The sequence below is a fragment of the Centropristis striata genome, chromosome 2 (assembly GCF_030273125.1).
Source record: "Centropristis striata isolate RG_2023a ecotype Rhode Island chromosome 2, C.striata_1.0, whole genome shotgun sequence".
Lineage (NCBI taxonomy): Eukaryota > Metazoa > Chordata > Actinopteri > Perciformes > Serranidae > Centropristis > Centropristis striata.
In genome coordinates this window covers 31218087-31243576 of record NC_081518.1, presented here as the reverse complement: position 1 = coordinate 31243576, position 25490 = coordinate 31218087, and the positions used below count along the sequence as shown (strand labels likewise).

Sequence of the window (25490 nt, the reverse complement as noted above, 5' to 3'; positions counted from 1 at the left end):
CGATGCACCCTCCTAATGGTTGCTTTAGATGAGTACATTGGCTAACCATACATGAGAGGGGGTTTTCAGCTAAATTACGTCATTCCAACTAAATAAATTGCTCTGACTGAAACAATAATATCCATAGTGTGTGACTCTACCTCGTCTTACATTAGGATATTTTTAAGCTCTGTACCCTAAAAACTTGGAAAGTTTTCACATCAGCTTCAACATTTCTAAATATCCTTAATAACCTTCTAACTGTGTAAACAAGAAGGACAGAATGGAGTCTTACAAACAACTTTTTTCAATGGCTTTAACAGGAGACATAACAGGGAAGAAGTGATTTCCTTTAACAACAAAAAAACTCCTCTCCTTAATACAATCCATAAGAACAAAGTGAAAAGAGTTCAACCGATTCATAAAACACCTCTCTTTAGGCTACTAACAGTTGTACACAGTACTGATTCATAAACAAAAACTATGCCTTTTTCATCATTCATTGCTGAATGTTCTGTAAAAACCAATTGGGAGAAGCAAATAAAAATATATCCAATACAGATGGAATCTGTGTGTGATGAAGATTGTAATGACAGCAGTAGAACAAACCCATCCGTTTCAAAATCTTCAAGAAGTGATAAGGGAAAATTAGTTAAAAAAAATTAAGAACCCAGATGATGGTATTCAGAAGAGGTGTGTTATTATAAAATAAGAAATCTGTCAAAGCCTCCTTAAGAACAATGGTGATAAAAGAGATGAAAAATCTACCTGATGTATGATGACAGGAATCAAGCAAAGAAAACAAACAAAAAACAGATGCAAAAGATGCATCTGTTTTATTCTCAACCACCTACACTTGACATCCCTTAAATTATAAATAATTAAAATCATTTGAAGATTAAATAAGAAGTATTGTGAGTGATGGTCATCTGAACCAGCCAGACAACATGTGCAAATAAAAACAAGAATCAATCTACAGCTCCTTATGTCCGCGGAAACCTCATATCTCAAACAATTACCAGGTTTGTGTGAGTGACACGTCATGAGAGAAAGATAATACAGTTTCTCTTAAATGCATAAGTAAGACACTTGAATCGCTCCTCTTTGATGGAGGGTTTTTTCTTTACATCCTGACAATTAAGACCTTTGTGAGATACATGTTTTTGAGGGCAGTTTTCATAGCATCCACTACTACACCACATGAAATATGTTGAAATGACACATAAAAAGTATGCAGGTGAAACAACCTGAATACAGTTTGCAGTATAATGGTTAGAAATAAGAGTTAAAGCACTGTGTGACAATCAAGCATTGGTCACATGGACAAAGCGTAAGCCTTTTTGTGAAACAGTCCTTTCCGTGTCTCAGGAAGACATCAGTTGTCCACCCAGAAAGACCTTCTTTCTCTGTCCAAGTTGGACTCAGCAGATGGAAACACATCAGACACATTTAACAGAAATGGCAAACATTAAAGAGATGACTCTTTAGAAGACCAAGTGGTTGCAAAAATTATTCTGAATTGCAAAGAATTATTTTGGAAAAAAACAAATAGCAAACACTGAAAATCACACACTGAGCATGATGGCCACAATCCCTAAAAACACACGGGCAGACAGAGCTTCAAATGATCCCATCAACACCAAGGCCAGTAGAGTACACTTAAAAATTACTGTTTCCTACATTAATTGTACACTTCTCATTTATCTGTTTTTTCTTTTTTAGCAAAATACTCCACACCTAGACAGACCCCTGGAAGAGTTGAGTATTTTCTGGTATATGTGCATAACTGATGTTCACTGGCATGTAAAGTATTTTCACACTGAACCTGAAAACAGTTTGTGGATATGGATATTTTTTGTTTTCTGATCAAATCATGTAAAGCCTGCTTTTGGTCGAGGACCAACACAAAAATTCCAGTAGAAATATTGCAGTATCTTAAAAAAAAAAAAAGTACCAGTCTTATGTGCAACATGTTGAACATTCTTCTGACAATAGTATATACAGAGGTGCACTGTGTTTCTGTACATGTTGCATATGCTACACAAAGCTAAATTTAGCTCATTGAAACTCATAAATGAATAGTTTGGACTTTTAGGGCCTTGTTGATCTACAGCGCACGGTGTAAAGTGCATAGCGCAAGTGCATTCAGGACAAATCCAACTCAATTTTGCTAGTGAAACGGCGCATAATCTGGGTACAAAGTAAGGCGCAACAGGTGAAGGGGTTGTATTTATCAAACGTGTGTTTTGGGCGCAACTTGAATTAAACCAATCAAAGTGTCGTCACCCATTCCTTTTAAAAGCCAAGAACGATTGCACCACATATGTAGCGCGTTTTACTATCTGAGTAATGTGCCCTTTAAATCGCAGAAAAGCACTGTGCCACTGACTTTGGACCAGGTTTTTGTTGGTCATAGGCACAAATGCTTTCTGCTGCCTCACGATAGCAATGCGCCAGAGCAAACCTCATTTAAAGACTAACAAGCCCACACATTTGCTACTTACACAATGTCGGCATGGGGCTTAAAAAATTGATAACTGCATCAGTCTGAAACTAGCAATGACAGTTGCGCTACACTGTGCGGTGCATTGCACCAGGTGTAAGATAGGGCCCTTTGTCTCCAGTGGCAGCCATGTCAGCTCACTGCAAAACATTGTACAGAAAAGGGCAGAGACAGAACACTCAAGTCAAATGTGAATTATATATAAATGCCCCATGAGTGACACAAAGCAAAGTTTAACATTAAACTCCAAACATTCAAAGTTTGATTAAGACATAATGATTTCATTCCAAGTAGTAGACCACAAAATGCTATGTTCATTTTAAAATTTCATTTCAGGTTTAAAAAAAGTCAACATTAAAAGCAACACTAGTGGTTGCAGCAGTTTGTAAAATGCCCATTGGGCCGCTTCCTTTGTGCAGTGTGTTTCATGAGAGCATCTTTGGGTGCCCCTGTTAACAAACTATACATTATACATACTTTTTTTACATCTCTATTATTACTTTGTTCTTACTCTTACACTGAGGGAGTTGAGTCTTGCAGGCGTCAGTGAAAGTTTGTATCCAGTCATGGTTGATTTATCTACCATTGACTTTTGAAACTCAAGTATCACTGACTGACAGTGAGCATGTAGTTCAATAGGACACTTGAGCCACATTATATATTTCTCAACCTAGCTTCAAAATGTCTAACCTCTTTAATATGGGCAGGGTTGAGAGGGGCGCAGGTCAGTTCTTCCTCTTCTGCTATGCAGTCTCCATTCCTTTTCTACTTTCCCTTTCAGACTACTGTTGCAAAGGGACATATGACCTGTGACTTTTAGGCCCAATGATCCCTGGGATTGTATTCAAGAAGCATTAAAAATGCAGGAGAGCTTGCTTGCAAATGGCAAACGTATCTGATGTAATCGTTTAGCCAATTAGGCAGCATAATAGCTCTTACTCCACATAGCAGCAGGGACTGTAGCAGCTGCCTGAGATCGTTATTTCATAAAACATGCTCCCAGGAAGTTGTGAGTCCTGCTGGAGCCTACAGTGATAAGCAGTAATGCCAGTGGCTCCACAATGTTGACCTATTGTTTGCTGCTACGACCCGGGGGCAAACCAATGTTGGATTTGAGTTATTCCACGCTGTATCTGGCCAACGTAGAAGTCTGCATTTCTGGAGAAGTCCTGACAGACTGAGGAGTGGGCATCACCTAGTGCACAGTAAAGGGCGGTGCCACCCACGCTGATCACTACAGTAACCAGACAAAGCAGGAAGAGAAGCAGGCAGGAATCTCCACCTCCAACATCTACAGGGAAAGGAAGAGGGAGAGGTATAATTATAATAGTTATCTCACCTTGAATTTAACCCAGTCAATGTTTCACGTTAGCTGACTAATGGTTAGGCAATTCAGTAGTTCCATGTTTATGGACAGATAGGAATCTCTGACCTGCAGGCAATAAACACACAAACACACCATGATCGTAGCCGTCATCAGGGACTCTGAAGCGGACGCGTCTTTTGGCAGGGGTTTTGTCAGGTCGGGGGTCTGAGCTGGCAGACACACTCACGTTGTCCACACAAGCGCGGCGCTTCTTCAATATTGAGACCAGGCCAGAAGCAGGAGACAGCTGACAAAAAATTTAAAATAATCAGAAGTTAAGAAGCACAGACACATATACCAACGTTATTTCCATTTATACCAAATACAGTCTGATGTATTCATCTTTAAACACTGACAACATTACCACAAGTACTGTACTTAAGTACAAAATCAGGATACTTTTTTAAGTTGATTTTTTTTTATATATACTTTTAATTGATGATACTTTATCATTCTACTCCACTGCATCTCAGAGGAAAATAATATACTCCACTTAGTTTGTCTTGACAGCTTTAGTTTCATAAACTGAAGGATGAAGAGTTTCTTCATGTTTGGGAAATTCTCCTACTTAAATAAAACGAATGCTTTAAAAATGTTATTGGATCAGCTGGAAGATGCATCGTCACAAGACTGAAAACACAGCAGTTTATCTGACACAATGACTACATGGTTCTAACAGGACAGCCATGCTACAAACATGTGATGATATTATAGAATATGATGAACTGATGTGGGTTAAACTGATTGAAGTTTCACAGTTTTTCTCTGACCAGACAAGCTTAACAAAAGTTGTGGGCTGTGCTGAGTTTGACTTTACATATGCTAAATACAAGGCTGTTTCAAATGGTGATTAAATCACCAGGTGATGTTATAAGTTAAGGTGTGACTGGTGTAGGCACTCCTCACAATACAACGAAGGTTTCACCCACAGAGATCTGTTAATCAATGTAAAATAATCTCCCTCAACACAAAAGGTAAAAAGACAGACAATTGCATCGGCATACACAACTTGTTTCCAAATGGAAACTATTTCCATTTAATAACTACCCAATCATACTAACAGGGAATACAGGTAATACTTTCATACTTTTACTTAAGTAAGAGTTTTTTCATACCGTCATATTAGTACTTTTACTTAAAAGGATCTGATTACTTCTTCAACCACTGTTGATGACATCCACTATGATTAGGAACATGTTTTACAAAGGGTGCACCTCACCAGCCATGTCCACCAGGTGTCAGTGCATCATACAATCAGTACTATTGAACTTTAAATCTCACTAGAAATGCTCCAACAGATTAACAGTCAGATATACTGTACCAGGCGCGGCTGCCCTCTGAGCAAAGGTCTGCACATTAGACCTCCAACAATCATCCCAGGATCAACACAAAAGTGCTGAAAATACAAATATAACGACTGCAAATGAACTTTGGTCAAGTGGTGGTAAACTATCAAAGCCAGGCCGAGTGTATGTCATAATTTGCAGTACTTCTGTTAACATTACATCACATAGCCACAATATAGTCACCCACCTGCTGCATGACACAAAACTTATGTCATGACTTCTTTATTCCCTCTCAACCAATTTTGTCCAAACACCAAGTCATGTGAAAGGGTGTAGTGAGCTACATAACAAACAACAAGATCACAGATTAGAACCAACTTCCATGGTGGTCCACTGAAAGGGAAACGACTTCACTTTTCGAGAACTCCCTGGCTGCTCTACATCCAGTATTAGATAAAAGCAGGCCACTTCTCTGGTTACCGTTGTGCCTTGGTTCTTTCAGCCTCTGCTCCATGTATCAAGCATCTCCCTGCAGCTAACTCTCTTTCATTAATGTCTCTCCCTGTTTATGTCTTTCACAGAGATTTAACTATGAAAATGAGTCAGTAACTAGCATTTGAGCTTAAAGCCAATTTATGACACAATCAATGATGAATAAATCAAAAATAGCTTCTTTTTTTTTTCCCTCAACACCCTGCAAACATATGAAACCAAACTGGGGTATCCATTCACTGTGAAATAATTATGTAAGAATAACAAAACAGTAATCCTGCTAGATGCTGATATCACGGGGCCACAACACCCTGCAGGACATTTTCAGTTCCCCTATTATATTCTCAAAGTCTATTTCTCTCAGTATAGAAGAGTCAGATTGGCTTACATATCTGCAAAACGAATACATAATTTGAGGTATCACAGTAATGGCCATGTAATACCATTAGGGATGCCCAACAGGACACTGTGCTGTCCATTATTATTAAGGGCCTCCATGGGCAGATACAAACAGATAGAAACCTTAAAATGGTCTCCACCATTTTAAAAATGTGTTTGTGCTTCTGCCAGTATGTTTTTGTTAAGTTCTCGTTCCCATTTTCATCACAAACCAAATGTACCAGAGCGTATCAGAGGTTGTTTTGGTCTGCGAGTGCTGTGTTCACACCTGCGCAATGGGGAAATGAACTAGGGTGCGAGTCAATCTAAAAAAAGCAGGTGTAAAAACCTGCTTATGATACATACACACACATCAGCATTCACGCAAATGCATTAACAAATGCCCAAAAATAACAACCCTACTGGTTACTTCCCTTCGTGGATACTCTCCCACAACAAAGCATGATGATGTACACACCTCCTCGACAGTGATGAGTTTAGCCATATCATCCAGTGAGGCAGCTGCTCTGATGATATCAGCTTGCTCTACTTCGTAATCCTCCTCCTCCTCCTCCTCCTCCTCCTCTTCCTCCTCCTCCCCCTCCTCTACCTGCTCCTGCTGGTTCATGTGAGCCTCTTGAGGAAGGCGGGCCTCCTGATTCAGGCAGGTTTTAGTGCTCTCCTGCAGCGATAATGAAAGTTACATATCAATAAAGAGTTGGGAGACAGCGCTATTGCACTGCAATAACATAATTATGATTGAAGCCATTAAATCATGAGTGTGTTCCTAAAAGCTGTTAAGAGATGAGTAGGTTGTTCGCAGGAAACAGTAATGTGGAATAAAGGAACTGATACATTTTACATTTCCAGCAACAGCAACAATATCTTGTTAAGATAAAAAGAGGAAGTGAGTAGTTAACATGAGCTACAATTGCCATCAAGAACTTCAAAATTCTGGAGCAATGCTAACCTCATTAACAGAAGCTAACAATGATACTCTTCCTGGTACTGGTGACAGTTTAACTGACAAGTCATTTAAGAAAAGTAGAATGTAAAATTACTGCCAAAACAAACTCACAGACAGCATTATGACAGACTCGAAACAATTGTATTTATTTGTATTAATTTTGATTTACAGATTGTGATATATACCTGGGTCTCCTCATGTAGCATCTGCTCAGCTAGGGCTTCCTGGTGCAGCTGTTGTTCCTCCACCTCTGTCCCGCTGACCAGAGTCTCCACTGGGAGAGCTTTCTGACACAGAGGAGAGCCTCCTTCCTTTCGCTTCTCGTCCTCTTCTTCCTCTCCATCATCCTCCATCTCCAAAGCCTCGGCTGCCTCCTCCACATCCCCCTCCTCTTCGTCCCTTTTTGCCTCCTTTTTCTGCACGGGACCTAAATCTCCTCCCTGCTGCTCTGCGGGCTTGGACCGATCCATTTCTCCAGCTGTAGAGGGGTGCAGTCCATTTCCTATGACTGAAATGGTGTATCCAGCCCCTCCTCCTGCCTCTTCTCCCTCTCGGTTGCTGCCTTGCTTGTCAGTCAGCTGTTCTCCATGGAAACGGTCCCTCCCCTCTACTTCCCTGTCTGGGTCTTCTCTCTCCTTTTCTGATGTCTCAGGGGAATTGAGGCTGTCAGTTAAATTTACGGAGGGTTTGACTGGATGTGTGCTCTGAGAACGGGAGGAGTCTTCAGCTCTCTGGTCCATCCCTTGGTCAACCTGAGGGGCTGGATGAAAAAGGGAAACAGAGAGGAGGAGTGTGGAGTTAAGGAGGGTATGAGAGTAAGATAGAAAGAGAGGTACACAGTAAGGGGGTATATAGGAAAAAAACAGAATAAGATTTTATGCAGTAAATAAAAAGAATTGGAGAATAAAAATAGCTCAAATTGCTTTCCTAGTTAATGTTACTGGAATCATCATCACTAGTCAACAGTGATTGTAATTACTAACTGTATACAAGGAGAACTGCATTCTAATTAGGGTGTCACACACGATACAACTCTCTAACCCCAAGGAAAGCAGACAGTTTATGGCATGTCCACAGTTTACAGAAATATTCAAATACTATTGGCAAATGATAAATTCAAACCGCATGTAAAAAAACTGCATGGTTTCTGCCCCAAACTTTATGGGATTAGTATAAAGTGGGCATGTCTGTAAAGGGGAGACTCATGGGTATCCAAAGAAACCATTTTCATTCAGATTTCTTGAGATACCAGAATCACTGTCACTGCAGCAAAGCGCTGGAGGTCGTCACAATCACTTTGTTCTATAGGTCTCAGTTTAAATTTTGCCAAAAATCAACCTGCTGGAATAACCGCATCCTGTGCTCCTCAGCGCAGTTTGGAAGCCATGAATGATTCAGCTGCAACCAACAGTCATGTGACAAATACTTTACTGCAGAATGTTTACACAGAGCAGAGAGGAGAGGACAGTACAGGTTGAAGTCCTTTTATTCCAATATTTCACAATTTTTGTGAATATAGATTTCATTGTTTTTTTGTAAAATAAATTATCATAGAAATTTTACTTTTTTCTTTTTTTTATTTGATTTATGGCATTATAACCATGTGCTACTATACAAAAGACAGTTTTGAGTTATTCCTACTTTTAATCATGATTGTGCTGTTTCAATAGAAGTGGAGGACTTATATGTTGAATTGAGAAGTATGGCTAGAATGAGTAAACACTGAGAGGAGCTAAAAAAAAAAAAAACTGAAACTGCTTAGGGTTCAGAGGGTTAAATACGATAATAAATGCCTTAGTCATTCTGTTGACCATTTTATAAAGGATTACATAAGATGAGCATGAAAGTTCATTATTGACTTGAGGCCCAGTTACTGTTTTCTCTAAAACTTTCAACTGAACCAGGAGATGAGGCTGAAAATGTATTCTCCTTTTAGTTAAAAGCTTTTGAAAAAGCTAGAGTGTGGACCTTGAGTTAGGACATTCATATCCTGACGTGACATAAATACATGCACTCACTCACCTGAGGTACATGAAGGCAGTGCACCTCCTTCTTCAAATGTAGGTCTCAAAAGGGATGCACACTGTGTACACACACACAAATAAATAAAAATATATAATACATGTCCATAAGCAGCACAATTCAGGGATTAAGTTACACATTATTTAAAATGTACCTTTGGGTACATGCACACTAAACTTGACAGAGCTGTACACTATGGACACTTGTTTAGATATTTTACGTTTAACATGTTAGCATGACATTAGACAGTCACTTGAAATGCAAAAAACACACTCTCTGCCAGTCAGCCTTTATCATATTTAATGTACACTCTCCTCGTGTCACACACACAAGGCAAAAAAGATGAATGTCTTACCACAGCATCTCTCGCTCCTGGTCTGTGAACAGAAGACAGAAAGAGACAGAGTGAGATGGTGAGAGTATTGAAGGTCTGTTCTTGGTTTTAGTAAATGAAGACGTGAAAGACTGGTGACCCCTCTCTACTCTCCCAATCTAATATTAGCCCGAACACATTTCCCTGGCTATTACAACGTGTGCATGCGTGTGTGTGTGTGTGTGTGTGTGTGTGTGTGTGTGTGTGTGTGTGTGTGTGTGTGTGTGACTTAAGAGAAGTGAAACCCTAGCAGTGTGATGTCTCAAATGTCTGAAAGTGCAGCAGCAGCAAAGGGCCATATGTTTAAACTATCACTGCAGTGCTCACCACACACAAAGACATACAAGCTCAGTCATACAGACACACACACTCCACCTGTCTGGGAGCAGGTACTATGCAGGTTCGCATGGTGTTAGAGGGTGTGTGTTTGGCAGGTATAATACACTTTGGACTTCCTATTAAATATTGAAAAATGCCAGAGTGGGCTTCACTCGACTAATTTGTTACACTTGTGTGAGCACACCCGACAACAGACATCCTCACACACTCCTCACCAAACAACACATGCGCACACACACACACTTTACAGAAGCACAAAAGAGGATGTTACAGGGATAGTTTGGATTTTTTTAAGTGGTGTAAATTGAGGTACTTACCTACAATCAATGTATTACCTGCTGTAGATGATGGTCTGCGTGTTCCCAGTCTGGAGACACGCTCCAGGCAGGAAACAAATGATTGTATTGCTGCAGACGGGGACTGCAACAGAAAGTATTTTAACCACCAAAACAAAGGCCCACCTATAACCTAAAATGTTATCCCCATATTTTTGTACGGTAGGTTTAGAACAGGCTCAACAATTTTTGTTGCTATTCACAGCCGTCTCATTTGGCACTACCTCTTTCTACTCTCAACCGTAGAACTTCCATGTTCCTAAGCGCACTTATATGCTTCATGCACTGCCGCAGATCAGCTGAGTTCTACGGTTGAGTAGAAGTAGTGCCAAATGAAATAGCTGTGGATAGCAACAAATTCATCAATACAGCAAACTCATAAAAAGGGTATAACATTTTTAGGATGGGGCCTTGTTTAGGTGGTTAAAGTGTGTTTTGTTGTAGTCCCTGTCTGCAGCAATACAATCATTTGTTTCCTTCCTGGAGCATGTGTCTGGTTCTCCAAACTGGGAACGGGTGGACCATCAACAACTGCAGGTAATACACTGACTGTGCCCACTTCAAAAAATTCAAACTAGCCCTTAAATATGCAAATCTGCAGGTTATTGGATTAAAAAACAACATTTCCTAGAATATTGCAACAACTTTGCACCTTAACATACTGTATATTTAAACAAACAGTTTGAAATTTGGTTAAATATGCTTGTAGTCTTATTCAATATTAACTGGAGTAGGATGAGAAAATCATTAGCCATTTGATCTCTGTTGATCCCTTACAGAGATTTAGGTTAGGGAAGAGCAGAACGACAGAGGCAAAACAAAGGGAGACAACCTCGCTCAATTTTAAAGAATTAGATTCGAGTCACCTACTCATACAGCTATTTTAACAATATGTGGCAAATTCAATTGTCGTGTGCTGTTATACTGTTACTCAGTATAATTACAATTACTCTCTGGCATATCATCTGGTGTTTCCCGCCACTGACAGGCGACCAAAGGCTGTTATCCTGAATAATATTACAGATTTTTCTGGGTTTAAGAATTGTTAAACTGTTAATGTTGGTACACAACTCATATGTAAATACATCATTTTTAGATATTTGAATGCAGAATTTTTATATATTATATTGTTAAGTGAGTAAATCAATCCAAAGCTGTCTTATTTACCATTATCTTGTTTTTTTTGGTCCGGAGTGGAGTTATATGTGGTTACATGTAAGTGATTTCTTAACCAAAAGTTGCAAAGTTAAACTGCTGTGTCTCATAGTGGAATTACCAAATAAGTACACTGTATGTATGTATGTACACATAATTCTGTATAAAACTGATGATCTCCTGTGAGTACTGGAGATGATTTTAAGGCACGATAGACACGATAAAATAAATCTTCTTAGACAGTCGTTTGAAGTTGTATTTTTAATATTTTGATGAAGCTAGGTTTACTGACTCCCACTACTTCACATCTCAGACTTATTTCTGCAATGAAATCTATTTTGATTTTCTTCCCCTACTCTAAACAAGCAAGTTTCCCAAATACTGGACTGGTTTGTGATTTGAATTACACCCATCCACCCCAAACTATTTCTTAAAGGTCACCACGGTCATAATAGAACAATATAAAGCATTTATTGCAAATTCCTCTTGAGGTTTTGAGCACATTCTTGCAACTATGAAAGCAGAGAAATATGCTATTCACTTAAGTTCCCTTCAGAAAATCTAGTGGTAAGCTAGTAATAAATAAAAACAATACAATGAGAAAATGTACATGCCAGGAGTAAGCACACACACATGCATACATACTGACCGACTGTGCGTCTGGCAGATGTTTTTAAGAGTGTCCAGATGTTGGGTTGCCAGTTCAGAAGATGGACTTCTACACTGAGTCTCTAAGAAAGCAAGGAGACCCACAGAGAAACACAGAGAAACACAGAGGAAGGTAAAAGCATTGTATGAGGAAACCTCTAAGAGCTGAGCTCCCCTGTAAGTAATACTATAATTCAATATAATCTAGAGTCCATGTTTCCTGGTGGAATTTAAATGATATGATCACTGAAACTACATTAAATACATTATTGGGATCCAATAGACAAGACACTGAGGCTACAGTCATACTGTTGACTACTTCTGTGCTTGATAGCTGTGCATGTGGGCACATACAATGACAAGGGAGACATTCAGTAACATTTTTGTATGTACTGCATTTAGATTTGAATATCACTGATTACTCAATGTACAACTCCAACTTCCATAGCTTCTATTTTTTTACACGGCCAAAACCCATTACAATACACAGACGAAAATATGCGCTATGTTTGTGTATACGTGCATCTGGTGCGTGTGTACAGTGTGTGCATTTGCTTTACCCCACTGCTCTTGTAGTGCATTCAGGTTGTCCAATACTCTCTGGTGATAGACTCTCTCTAGTTGGATGCACCATAATGCCCGCTGGTCTGTACGTCATAGGTTAAGAAACACATTCATACACACACAGTACGTAACGGGCCCTATAGAGAAAGGCTTGTTTTTTAAAAAGCAACAACTCTAAAACTCTCTTTTTTCTGGACTCCAACTGACAGAGGTAAAGGGAGAAAAGAGAACGTGAGACTGACAAAATAGGAGGACAAAGAGAGACAGAGGCAGAAGGAGAGGGGGAGTTAGAGTCAGGCCAAAAGAGATAGAGGGAGAAAGCGCTCCAGGATGCAGTCTCTCATGTTTATGGATATGAGCAACGAGAACACAATCCTTCTTTGACATGGCTTAATGCTTTCTCTCTCCCTCTCCCTCTCTAACTAACTAACCCTCTATACATGCATGACATAGCTAAGCTAGGTATTTCCCTTCTCTTCTGATTATTTTATTTCTTCCCTCCGACTGTGTCTCTTTCCTCTGAATAAACATGAAAAAAATTCTGATTCTTTGTCATGCTCGCTCTCCTGCCTTTCTCCCTCCTAACCCTAACCTACTCTCTAACCTACTTTGTCTTTATTGACTGCAAGTGTTTGAGTGTATTAGTCTTTCTGTGAGTGTGTCTGCAAAGCAGTCAGGTTATGTGTGCACACTGCACAGCACAGTGACGATTAACATTTCCAAAGAGGAGGTTCTTTGGTTATGGAAGAAGAGAAAAGAAAAATTGGACTTGCAAACAGTTTAAGGTTTCAGCAGATTAACACCATTTAATTTAAATGAAAGAGATTTCCATCATCAATCCATTAAATGGCCCTGTTTATGGGTGTTGATAATCATTATTTTGGAAATTACCTGCAAATTCTGTAGTCTTCCCAGTGTATTGTTTTGGCAATATACTGTAGTTTCCTTTCCTGTTATGTTTTAATTTCAGAATCTTACTTCCCTATGTGTATGTCGGCCTACTCTCTGCCTCTACCTGTGAGCCTCTGGGCATTTCGTATTAGCCATCTCAGCTACTGGTGCTTTTCCTCTCTCTGTTACACCTTCTGTAATTACCCCTCTTCATGTTCGCCTCTTTCATGCTTCCTCGACTCTCTCTGTTGAGTGTTTTCTCTTATTGCTGTCATTTTTCAAAAGTTCTTTCTCACTCCTTTCTCCTGTCTATTCTATCCCTTGCTTTCTTTTTAACCATACTGTCTGTAAAGTCAGTGAGGCATCAGGTAATCCACTGAAACTCCAGTTCAAACTCTAACAAGGTTAGTGCACAGGAGATAAGTGCACGACACTCATAGCACAAAATATAAGCTGCCCCTCACTACCCAACGTACAGAAAGACACACCAACATAATGGTAAGGATACAGTCTCCGTCAAGTACAAAGGCCTCGGCAATCTGCAGAAAGATAGAGACATAACAATTTTTAACAAAGTGCATGCTTTTAAAATATTCATCATATAAGTTATATCACAGACGCTATCAGGAAACCTGGTTCACTAGAGTTTAAAACCAGAATGAAACGATTTCTCATGTAGAGTTGTTTCTGAAAAACAGTCAAAGAAAACTATATATATATATATATATATATATATATATATATATATATATATATATATATATATATATATGTATATACAATATAGAAAATAAAAACACCACACCGTACAGAGCTGTAACTGTTCTGCTACTTCTGCAATTACTTCTACAATCATTAACTATGACAGTAAAAACATAATCAAATATTGGAAACAATAAAATTGTTAAGCAAGTCCCTAGCATTTAGGAAAGACAGAGTGAAAGTGAGAGTAAGAGTGAAAAGCAAGACAACACACAGCAAGACAGAAAAACGAGAGACCATGGTAGGCACTCTACCTCTCCTCAGCAAGTGTCGCTTTCATGCTGCTCAGCTGATCTCAGAACAAGAGAAGTGTGTGTGTGCATGTGTGTGTGAGACACAGACAGAGAGAGAGAGAGGGGAGGAGGAAAGGAGGGCACAAAAGGCTCTCGCATTTCTAATGAAGTGGGCGGTGACGACTGAATGACCTCTATAGGTAACGGCAAGTTGGAAAGAGTTTACTTTTTTTCTTTTTTTTTATATTTAACTATGACAATAAACTAATTTTGCAATTGTTATATGAATCACAATATTGAATGATCAGTTTTGCATCATTAGACTGATTTTCATAGAAAAAAAATATGAAAATGATCATGGTGGGATTTCTTTGCAAGTATCTGTTAAGAAACATTTTTAAACAAGTTAAGAATACGATTTGTAGGTCGGGACATTATCTTATCTTTTTGTAAAACATTATTCACCTTTAATGTCCTATTTAAATCAAACCTGCAAACAACTGCTTGATTAGACCACTTGTAGACTTGTTGTAAAGCTGTTGCCAGAGGTGCGCAAATTGTCTATAATCACTGTAAATGAAAAGTACATTTTTTCCTTCAATAGCTCACTGACTGAAAGTTGCTGACTTTGCTTTGTTATTATCCTCCAAGCTCACTGATGAACCAATTATTTATGCCATTAGTAGATTAGCAGAAGTTCTTACAGACAAGATTTGTGCAATGATGCTCGTTTTCACATCAGGATGCATTTCTATACACAGTTATGCAACTACATAAACACTGGAAAATTACACTTTAAACCAGGTATAATGATTTATTTTCCTATGGCATTGTGATGCAGGAAAAGCTTTTGATTAATAACTACAGATTGTGGTTTGCATCTGGCCTAAAGCACTGTTTACTGTTTTTCAGCTGTTTGATTAAGGAAGAACATTTGTTTCACACACTTGTTTCAACAACAGTTACAGTATTTTACCAAAACGCTGTGTGTGTGTGTGTGTGTGTGTGAAATGGTGTTTGTGTGTACTTACGAGCCTGCCAGTAGGTTTGTGAACATATTGTTATGCTGCATCAGCCCTCGCTGCATTGAGACCCATTTCTCATACACATCCCTTACATGACCGACATGTTACCCCATAACACACACACACACACACACACACACACACACACACACACACACACACACACACACACACACACACACACACACACACACACACACACACACACACACACACACACACACACACACACACACACACACACATACCTCTATCTGCTTTAAACCTGCTCCTTTGCGTCTTGGTCTCACTCTCTAAGTCTCATTAATTTGCTCTCTCTTGCCTGACTATCACTTTTCTCCTTCACTGACAGTCCCTCTTCTCATTCACTCTGAGTTCAAATCTGTTAAACTGTAGCTTTTGATATGAGAGTTATATATAGCTCTGTGAAGACACCTCACAGCCTAGTTTTGTAACAGGCAAATGCCAGCTTTTGAATAAAAGGACCCCTAAAAGCCCCAGAAAAGTCAAAAGAATAACATGCAATATGTCATTTAAAATGGTGAGATGTGTATTAATAATATTATATATATATATATATATATATATATATATATATATATATATATATATATATAAATTCAAGAGCAGGATTTTCAGTTTAGAGTGTGTGTGTGTGTGTGTGTCTAGTGATAAAATGGCCCCAATCACCCTACCCCACACCCATCCCCTCTCTCTCTCTCTCTCTCTCTCTCACACACACACACACACACAAACCTGTTTGCCTTGAAGAAAGCACAGCACAGCTGTGCAATGTGGAATCACTTGTAAATCACACTGACAGCAATATTCACACACCCCATAACATACATGTCCAGTCATGCAGGTCTGTGTGCAAGAGAGAAACGAGAAGCAGAAAGACTGTGTATGTTTTCTATGTGATGTGCATGTAGTGTATGTGCGTACCTGCGTACACGTCTGTGTTTGTGAGTGTAAACGCTGAAGACACCCATGCCTTAGGGTACAAAGTGCCATTCTGATTATAGGGCAGAGTGGATAACAGTGATTTAATAACTAGTGTGAGAGCAGGAGTTAAAGAGACTATGACAGAAAGATAGCAAGAAAAACTTTAAAGAAACCATTTGAGAGAAGAGTGTCTGTTCATGTGAGTGAATAGGCGGTAATACACAAGTCGTTGTATGTGACGTACTACAGCAGAAATAAGACAGACAGGCTACCTGGTGAAGGTACTGTGGAAGGTAAGTGTCATCTCCTCTTTGTGCCAACTCATCCAGAGACATCAGCAGGGCAGGACTTTGAATAGACCCTGTGGCGCAGGTGGAGACTGAGAAACAAGTGGGCACTGGTGTGGAGGTAATGTGTTCCCAATTTGAGGTTTTAGGTCCTGTGGTGGTAGTGGATTCTGTACCAGTAGGTGCAGGCCCTGTGGTGATAGTAAGGGGTCCTGGTGTTGCACTCACAGGGGGGGGAGCAATGGAAGTGTTGAGCCTTGTGGTGCAAGCAGTGACTGTAAATGTCTCTGCAGTTGAGGTGATAGGTTCTGCAGAGGAGCTGGCAAACCCTCTGGTGCATGTGGGCCCATGTGTAAGGTCTGTGGAAAAGGTAAGATGTTCTGTAGTGAAGCTGGGATTTTTTTCTATCCTGTCTGTAGCTTCTGTGGTACATGTTGTCCCAGGTGGGCTGCTAGGCCTGGTGTCTGCGGTTCTAGTTAGTGTCGTAGAATCTAAGGTGGGTCCCAGTGTAATAGACCCTATGGTGGAGGTAACTGATTCAGTGTTATGAGAGTCCACATTGACATCACTCTGGCTGAGTTCCACTTCACTGGTAGGATATGCAGCTTCTGGGCTGACCACTGGAATGACTGGGGATGTAGGCTCTGGACTGGTCCCAGGGCTGAAAGGATCTGGAGTCTCCAAGAGACTGCCTACAGAGGGAAAGACAGACAGTGGCAAAAAAGAAAGAGAGGTGAGAGACAAGATAAGGGCACAATAAACGTGCTGAAACAAGATCACTCAACAGCTGTCTTAAACTCCTGAGGATACAGGTGTATAACGAACTGTTAGAATACGGTACTGGCAATTGGTTTTGAGATAGAATTGGAAAGATTAAGCCAACCCATATTCACAAAACTATAAATATAAAACTGGGACTTTAAGTAACAATGAAATGGAAAATGTCCCAGTTTTAATCTTATGTCTGTTTTAATTCACTCATTCCAGTATTTTTTACATCAAAATCCTCATCTTTTCTCTTCCTGTAAAAATAAATAAAACCTATTCAAATGTTTGATTATTCATCCTGCACTAAGGGGAGTTTACAAAAATGTATCAAATCACATGGGACTTTGGCAACTAGGTAGCCAATGCCAGTCATGTAGAACTGCACTCATGCATCTTATAGTCATGTAGCTAACAGAGCAATATGGAGAGAGCTGTGTTTGTATATCAGTGAAAAAACACCTTTATACAAAGAATATGGGGTTACAGTATGTAACCACTGTTTTCATTTCCAAAATAATGTGGTTGAGGTTTATTTCAGGGATGCTTCTGGCCAACACTGCAGCACAGGTTGACAAAGTTTTCCCTCTCACCTCAATTAATCAATCAAACTTTATCTATATAGCACTTTTCATACATAGAAATGTAACACAAAGTGATTTACAAAAAATAAGAATAAAAACAGACAATAAAAATGACAAAACCCACCCCTCCCATCCCCACATACACATCTGCACATACACACACACACATAGAGACGTATGCACACAAACACAAACTCAGACTCACACACAGCACATATTAATTAACAGTGTAGAGACATGGTGTAGAGACACCTCTACCTCGTCCTCCTCCTGATCTGACAACTGGTGAGGGAGGTGTGTGGAGCCAACAGTCCCTGCTATCTCTCTATCAAGCTAACCTCTAAACCTGTCCACTTTTTAGCAGTCCAATCATTTGCAAAGGATTTGATTTATAGTAAAGAAGCTGGGACTTGGGACTTGAAGTACAGGGAAATAATAAATTACGCATTCTAATCCATAGAAAAACAGATGCGTTGCAACAAGATGTTTGAACAAAGTGGAAACAGCTCATTATGGTCATAGTTACAGTAATCAGCTGCTTATATGGATCAAAAAGCTCTGAACGGAATCATTCCTATACAAATACTTACAATAAGCTGCCTATTGTAATCAAGTAGTTTTCTTTACTTTACTCCCCATACTTTGCCTCACTGTAACCCATTTGCTTTACAGCTGGCTACCTGAGGCTGCTGCTGCCACATTTAAAACCATGACAAAAAGAAAGTAATATTCTCTGATTCTCATGACAAACTGCCAAAATCAGAGCTAACAAAATGCAGCAGTAAAACTTGTAGCTGTAGGGAGTCCCTCTCCTTCTGATCCTCCAGAAGCCAGAGCTCCTCGTTCACCCCTCTGGATGAGCATGGAGCTCTGGGGTTAGTGGTTCAGAGTGCGGGGAGCTCTGTTTATCTACATCCGCAGGCGACCTGTGTAGTCTCGCTCTCGGCTGCTCGTGATGGAGACAGTTCAAAACAAACATGCAAGGGGAAAGCACTTATGGTTGAAGCTGCCCTCATCTATCAAGTTTTTGATAGCCTAAGAGCTCCAGGGTCACCCAAGGGCTGCCATCTGCATGCAGGCTAGCCTACTGCTCTTGCCACAGTGTAACACAGACGGCCTTTTGGTGAGGAAAAAGGCAAAATAATTGGCTGTGAGATAGTAAATAGCCAAGTAGTCAATGTCATTACTTTATATTCATGTTATAAATATATAAATGTCAATTATATGGTAATCTGCATGAGAAGTAAGGAAAAACAAAAAAAGTTTACTTATCTGCTTATAATCTGCTTATCATGATCAATTTGACATGGACAGACATGATCACTTTAAGTGGTTTCAACTGTCCTTCTTTTGATAGACTAGAAGAGAGAAACTACAGAGAGCAGCTGAGCAAAAGTTTCACATTGTTTTCCTACAAGTCAATTGCTCTCTCTCTCACACATACCGATACACGCACACATGCACATACATAGACAAAGTTATATCAATTATGCTTGGGTCATTATTGACAGCTGTGAGGCTTTAAGGCACAAACCCACTAAACATACAGATGTAACTATGGGAACTGAGTTAAGCTAACACGATCACAATAGGTCATACTCCGTTGTTCCCAATCGTGAAAACACTGGAGTGGCCCAGAGCAAGTTAACACTTACCAACACAGCGACTTTTAATTGTGTGTGTGTGCAAACCTTGATGTATAAACATGTGGGCTATAAGCTAGTTTTGTTTGGCAAACACTCTTACAGATTACCATTTCTGGTTAGCAAGAAAGACGTTTGTGTGTGTGTGTGTGTGTGTGTGTGTGTGTGTTTTACCTACTCTCTGATTTTACTGATTTACTAACTCCTCCTTTATCTTTTCTGATCCTATTATCTTTCTCTTCATCTATCCCTCTCATCAATTTATCTCTCTCCAAAAGTAGCTTATTCAATCTTGTCCTGTTTCACACCCTCAGCCATGTGATCAGAATGACATCATCAGTCCCAGCGAGCCTGACCTCAATCCATAATGCTGACCACTTAAAAACACACAAAAGGCATTACAACAGTAAGTAAACCAGACGCTGACCAGAGTGTTGACCTTCACTCCACTGTTGCTTCGTAACTGTCAACGTTAAGCAATGTAAAATAATACTGTGACAAAAATCACCGAAAGGGTCTATCTATAGAGTAAGAGTCTATAGATTCAGTTAATACTTCTAAATAAGTGTCTCTCATAGTTTAAAATATCTATTCTTTCATGGTCAGACATACTTTTTCAGTTTGATAATTATATACCATATGATGGTGGATGGTTAAACAGTAAAACAAATATATACATATATTTGTCTACATATATTTAGAATACTCTGAAACATAGTACATTTATATTGCCATCTTTGTTTCCATCAATCTTGTGCAGCCCTAAAGCAAAAGCAAAACATTCCGAATGTGTGTCTACCACTATCACATTCAACTTTTTAACCTCAGCCCCCAAATAAGATGCTTTGACCATATCAAAAACATAGTGTTGGCAGTTGTTTGCTGTGGAAGTGACAGATATATTTAGCTTTTTCAGCATATTGTTTTGGTTTTATCATCTGCAAAATTTCTGCTAAAGTTTAGTTGTTTGTCACTTGCTCAATATCAGCAGGTTTGCAGTGACACTGCACACTGGCAAATGGCAGAAAACTAGTGACTCGCTAGTGAAGAAAGCTGAGCAGGCAGATATTTTTTCTCAGGAGTAGGTGGAGACCAAAACAGAGTTGAAAAGACTTTCATTTAACAGGTGGCCAGAAAATGTACTCTAAATGAATACTAATAATGTGTATCTGTTAACTTGTTGTGGCGTTCTATTGCCCCCAAATGGTCAAAACTATTACTTACAACTAAAAGTAAGATGCAGAAAAGTACTCCGTGTAAAGTTGTATGTCCATGTGTGTATGAAATAGGATTTTCTTTTTTTTATGTGTATATGTTTCCTACCGGTTTCTGAATATGAGGAATCAGTCATAGGAGTGTCTGGAGACTGGCAGCGAATCAGACAGCTGGATTCTTCCTCCTCTTCTTCCTTCATCACCTCATCAATGTCTTCTTCCTCATTCTCCTCTCTGCTTCTTCTTGTGTAGCCCTCCTCCATGTCCTTCCCAATGTTGACAGAGGCTTTTTGGATGAGCCCTGCTCCCTCTTCATTTTGTGAAGGAGAGAGACTTTGAGTCTGTGTGAGTATGTTTGTCTCATTAAGGTTTCGAGTGGCAGTGAGGGCTTCAGGGTTGGAAAGGTTATCACAGAGGTCAACCCCGCCCACCTGAAGATGTGACATTACTTTGCCCTCCCTCTCAAGCTGACCTAGAGATAAAAAAAAGGATCAGTTGAAATTCCAATAGTATTAGCAAAGAAAGAAAACCAAAGAACAACTCAATTCACATATCATTCAGTTGACTCCGTAATTTTAGGTCAGCTGCAATATGAGACAAAGCAATCACAGCGCAGAGAGAAAACAACAGCACCCATCATTCCTCATTCTCAAAGCTTTAGTTGACATTATTTTCACTGTCAATCACATGCAATTGGTATTTATATTTTGTGTGAGGCTTTTATTGAAATTTAAACACTCACCACCATGATCCATCTGGCACCACCCTCACAATGCTTGAGCTTTCAGCATGAAGGTCGGTGCCGCCTAGTAGACAAAGGCCTTCTTAAAACCTGCAGAGATAAAAAAAAAAATTAAAAAAATGAGATAGAAGACATGCACATTTCAATGACAAGAAAGACAGATAAGGTCAGATTCCACTCAGAGGTGACAGAGAGAGAGTGAGAAAGGGAGGGGACTCAAAACAAGTTTAGCATCATTCCCGAGTTGTCAAACAAACCCTAGGGCTTAAAGACTTAAAACAGAGAGAGTGCAGCAGTCCTAACAACACCTTGTACTGCAGACTTGTCCTTGTCCTACCTTGTCATGCTACTAATTAATGTATTGCTATACACTGTGATTTGACATTACAGGGATTTCAGAACACTTCCACTAATTCTTAAGATACAAACCTCATTACTCATAATATAGTAAACCAACAAATGAAACAAATGAAAACTCTGTTCTTTTACTTTACCTGTAGGTACACCTGATTAGCTAAAGACTATGGCTGAAGATTACATTTGTTAATAGTTTTCCTCCTTATCTGCCGTAAAATAGTGTCCCGCAACTTATGTGTCAATAACAATATGAGTCAGTATCTTCATGCTCACAAGAATAAAGCTCAAAGGAAAATTTAAATTAGCTTCAACAAAACCACTAAACAATAAAAACAGAATCAAAACAGAGAGAAAAAAAGAGATGGAGAGCTGCTGTGACAGTTACAAGTTGGCTATGGTGCGCTTGATTTATTGTAGAATGATTTATGACATGAGGAGAGCAGTAACAATTTACAATGCAGGGCTCAACACTAACTTTTTAAAGTTAAACTTAATAATGAAAGTATGATGAAAAACAATGCACACTTTATTACAGTGATAAAAAACATCTTTGCAGTTCTATTAAAAAAGAAATGTATCCATTTTGATGAGCGCTTTCTCTGCTTCCTGTCTATATTTTTTATATGTTAACAGTGGTCGCTCCTGATGGCAACCAAAGGCCAAGAATTGGTTGCCAATTTGCAATTGGCGGCCCAGCAAATGTTACCTGCTAAGCCCTGCAATGTGAACCCAGAATACTAAAGAAATGGTGAAACACCTAAGGAGGACAAGTAGTAAAGTCATGCATGGTAATACACACTGAGATGCAATAAACTTACATTGTCTATATCTATTTATTGACAACAGGCAAACAGAACTGGAATCCAAGACAAAAACAACACAAGCTACCACCTTGAAAATATTTATAAAGTTAAACTGTTGTTTATAAAGGATTTATTGCAGGGCGGTTGCACACTGGATTGCACGAGATTGTGCAGGTGTACAAACTGGGAAATCAGTGTACACTGCAAAGCAGTGTTGTGCAATAGCATGCTTTTTAATTTTACTACTTTACTTTTGTTCACAGCTGATTCAGCAGTAGATGAGAAAATACTGACTGATGCAAAAACTTTGGCAGGTTGTTTTGTCACTGTTTCTCCAGACTGATACAACCAGCCTCTGGACATTACCCTGACCACCAAATATAAACACATATCCACAAAGCCATATCCCTGGCTACAATATGCATGACCGTCCAAAAGCTCTATAAACACATCCAGTCTAATCAAAGCCTATCTCAGAGGAATACGGCCGTCCTGGTTTCCTGCAGCACTAAGCTAATTGTTCTTCCTGTAACTCTGCATTTCCCTGTGTAGCTCTCAGCCCAAACATTTAGAAAGAAAAAAGAAAGCCAGGACAAACACACCTAGCACAACTTTAATTCCACATTCTTAATGAAACTGTTATTGGCTATTTGTATAGTATGATAACACATACTAGTGTCACTGACAAATGTCTTGTGAGATAATTCCATCAACAAATCAGCACTGAGGACTGCTGTCTCCAAAGGGAGGTTAGAACCTATGGGAACACCTCACCTTTAGGTTGCATAAACTCAATATACATTTTAATATCCAACAAAATATTCTGGATATATGCTATAATGTAAAAAATTGGAAGCTTTGTCTCCTCTACAATATAAACAAGGCTTTAAAATCCAAATAGAAGCAAGTATGGTTTGAGACGCTGTCTTTGGGGTCCTTTACTCCAAGCACTATATGTTCCTCTGGAGGATAACATAGTCCCATATCATAACAAACAACTGTGACATTAAGGCTTATGCAACAACGACCTCCGGATTACAGCACACACGGGTGTACCTACGATACTTATTTCTAATGCTTTGTGGGTGTCTTTTTTTATCTACAGTATGCTCTAATGTCCCTCTCCCACAGAGCCATCTGTCCATTCAACCATCCATCTTCTCCTCTTTTTGTCTGCACCCTACTCCACAGGGTACCATGAATAATGAAAGAAAGAAGAAGGGACAAACGGATTGGGGAATTCAGCCAAAAGGACAAACACAAAGGTGGAGGAAAGAAACAGGCCCTGTCCTGTGAGAGGCCACTGCAAAGACTTGAGACAGACAGACAGAGTGGAATAAAATGCAAAACAATGTGACATCAACTGACACTGATTTGCCAGGTTACATACTGTATATCTAGATCAGGGATGGGCAACTTAAATGCTGGAGGGGGCCACAATTTTTCATGGACACTACCACAGGGCCACAAATAGGACCATGCACTAAACCAGATATGATGAAACTGCGATTTTAAATATGTTTACAGTGCAGTAACTTAACATATTTCATGCTCAAATGCATGTATAACAATATAAATAGGAATACAAAAGGTTTGAAGCAAATAAACATAAAGCACTTACTGTCATTTCTTTTTTTTTCAGTGCAAAAACAGCAGACCAACATTAATTGCAAGAAGTAGTTTTGTGCATTTTTACACTGCACTTTTAAGATTGTGCTCGAATGCATGTAGTTGCACTGACGGCCACTTCAAGAGAGGGTGCGGGCCATATGCGGCCCCCGGGCCTCCAGTTGCCCATCCCTGATCCAGATGTTTCATAAAATAGATAAATTGTTTATAACCTAGCCTATTATTAACTGAGAGATACAATATTTGCAGTAAATTGCGGTTATTTAAAAAATATGGTGTTAGCTGATGTTAGTCACCAAGCCTGTAGTTAGTAAAAATGCATGTAGTTAGTGCCTAACATGTTTAAAAATGAAACGTTTGCCTTCAAATGAATATCCCTATAATAGTTATACAAAAGGTTAGTTAACTAATGTTAGATAAGTTGATGATCTGGAGTCAAAACCCAGGCGACTGACAAGCAGTGACAGAGGTCACACATGCAGTGACAGCACTCAGTACTGTCATTTCCACCATGACACTGGTACCTTAACGTGAGCTAACTGGTTAGTTGGCTAATTAACACCATAGACACATATATATGATTAACACAGCTAGGTCTGACAGAAAGCTGCGGTTTCCAACTGACAATCACGGGACTAGCTTGGTCGCTATCGTAACGGTTCAAGCTCGGTGTTGTTTTAGCCATAACGTAACGCTTCTTGACAGGCGTGTAACGTTGCTGTTTCATCAAATTGCTAGACATTGTTTGAGTAGCTGGAGCTAAAGCTACAAACTGTCCATTACTCGCTCAAAAGAAAAACCAAACGTTACGGCGACAAACTAGTGAACCTAGCCTTAACGTTACGGTATGCTGCTGCTGTTGCTAGCTAACTAACGTTAGCCATGAAATTGTAGGCACATCTGGCCACCGTCTTTAAAATCCAACGATACACTTTAAACTGCTCTCTATAGACGTGCTAGCTTTCAAAAGAAAAGCTTTAACTTTACAACTTTCATTCACACGGTACTTACGGCCGAAAAGGTCTGGTGAATGGCAAAAGCTCGGGCATCAAACACCGCCGGGGATGTTGTTGTAGTGGTGACTGTAGGTGTAACCAGCGGACAGTCTGGGCTGGTTGCTGTCATCAGACCTGCACTGTGTTCTGCTGCTGGGCGCACTGTCGCCACCTTCTGTTTCTACATTGTCAGTGCGTGCATGTTTTT

The 25490-nt window shown here is 39.5% G+C and overlaps 1 protein-coding gene across 2 annotated transcripts; it reads right to left on the bottom strand.

The window, feature by feature from the left end:
- Positions 1 to 265: 265 nt before the first annotated feature.
- On the bottom strand, positions 266 to 25434 carry cnsta (consortin, connexin sorting protein a). 2 transcript variants are annotated; one of them, XM_059352424.1, is made up of 13 exons: positions 25299 to 25434; positions 21499 to 21588; positions 20866 to 21228; positions 16536 to 17242; positions 13807 to 13837; positions 12404 to 12490; positions 11845 to 11926; positions 9349 to 9370; positions 8994 to 9054; positions 7157 to 7731; positions 6483 to 6686; positions 3942 to 4095; positions 266 to 3773 (listed from the first exon to the last, which is right to left on the bottom strand). In XM_059352424.1, exons 2-13 carry the CDS (start codon positions 21509 to 21511, stop codon positions 3565 to 3567), a joined length of 2508 nt encoding a protein of 835 aa, XP_059208407.1. In that variant the 5' UTR covers positions 21512 to 21588; positions 25299 to 25434; the 3' UTR covers positions 266 to 3564. The 2 variants fall into 2 exon arrangements, with proteins under 2 accessions (XP_059208407.1, XP_059208413.1); XM_059352430.1 differs by having other exon boundaries at positions 6615 to 6686.
- Positions 25435 to 25490: the final 56 nt, after the last annotated feature.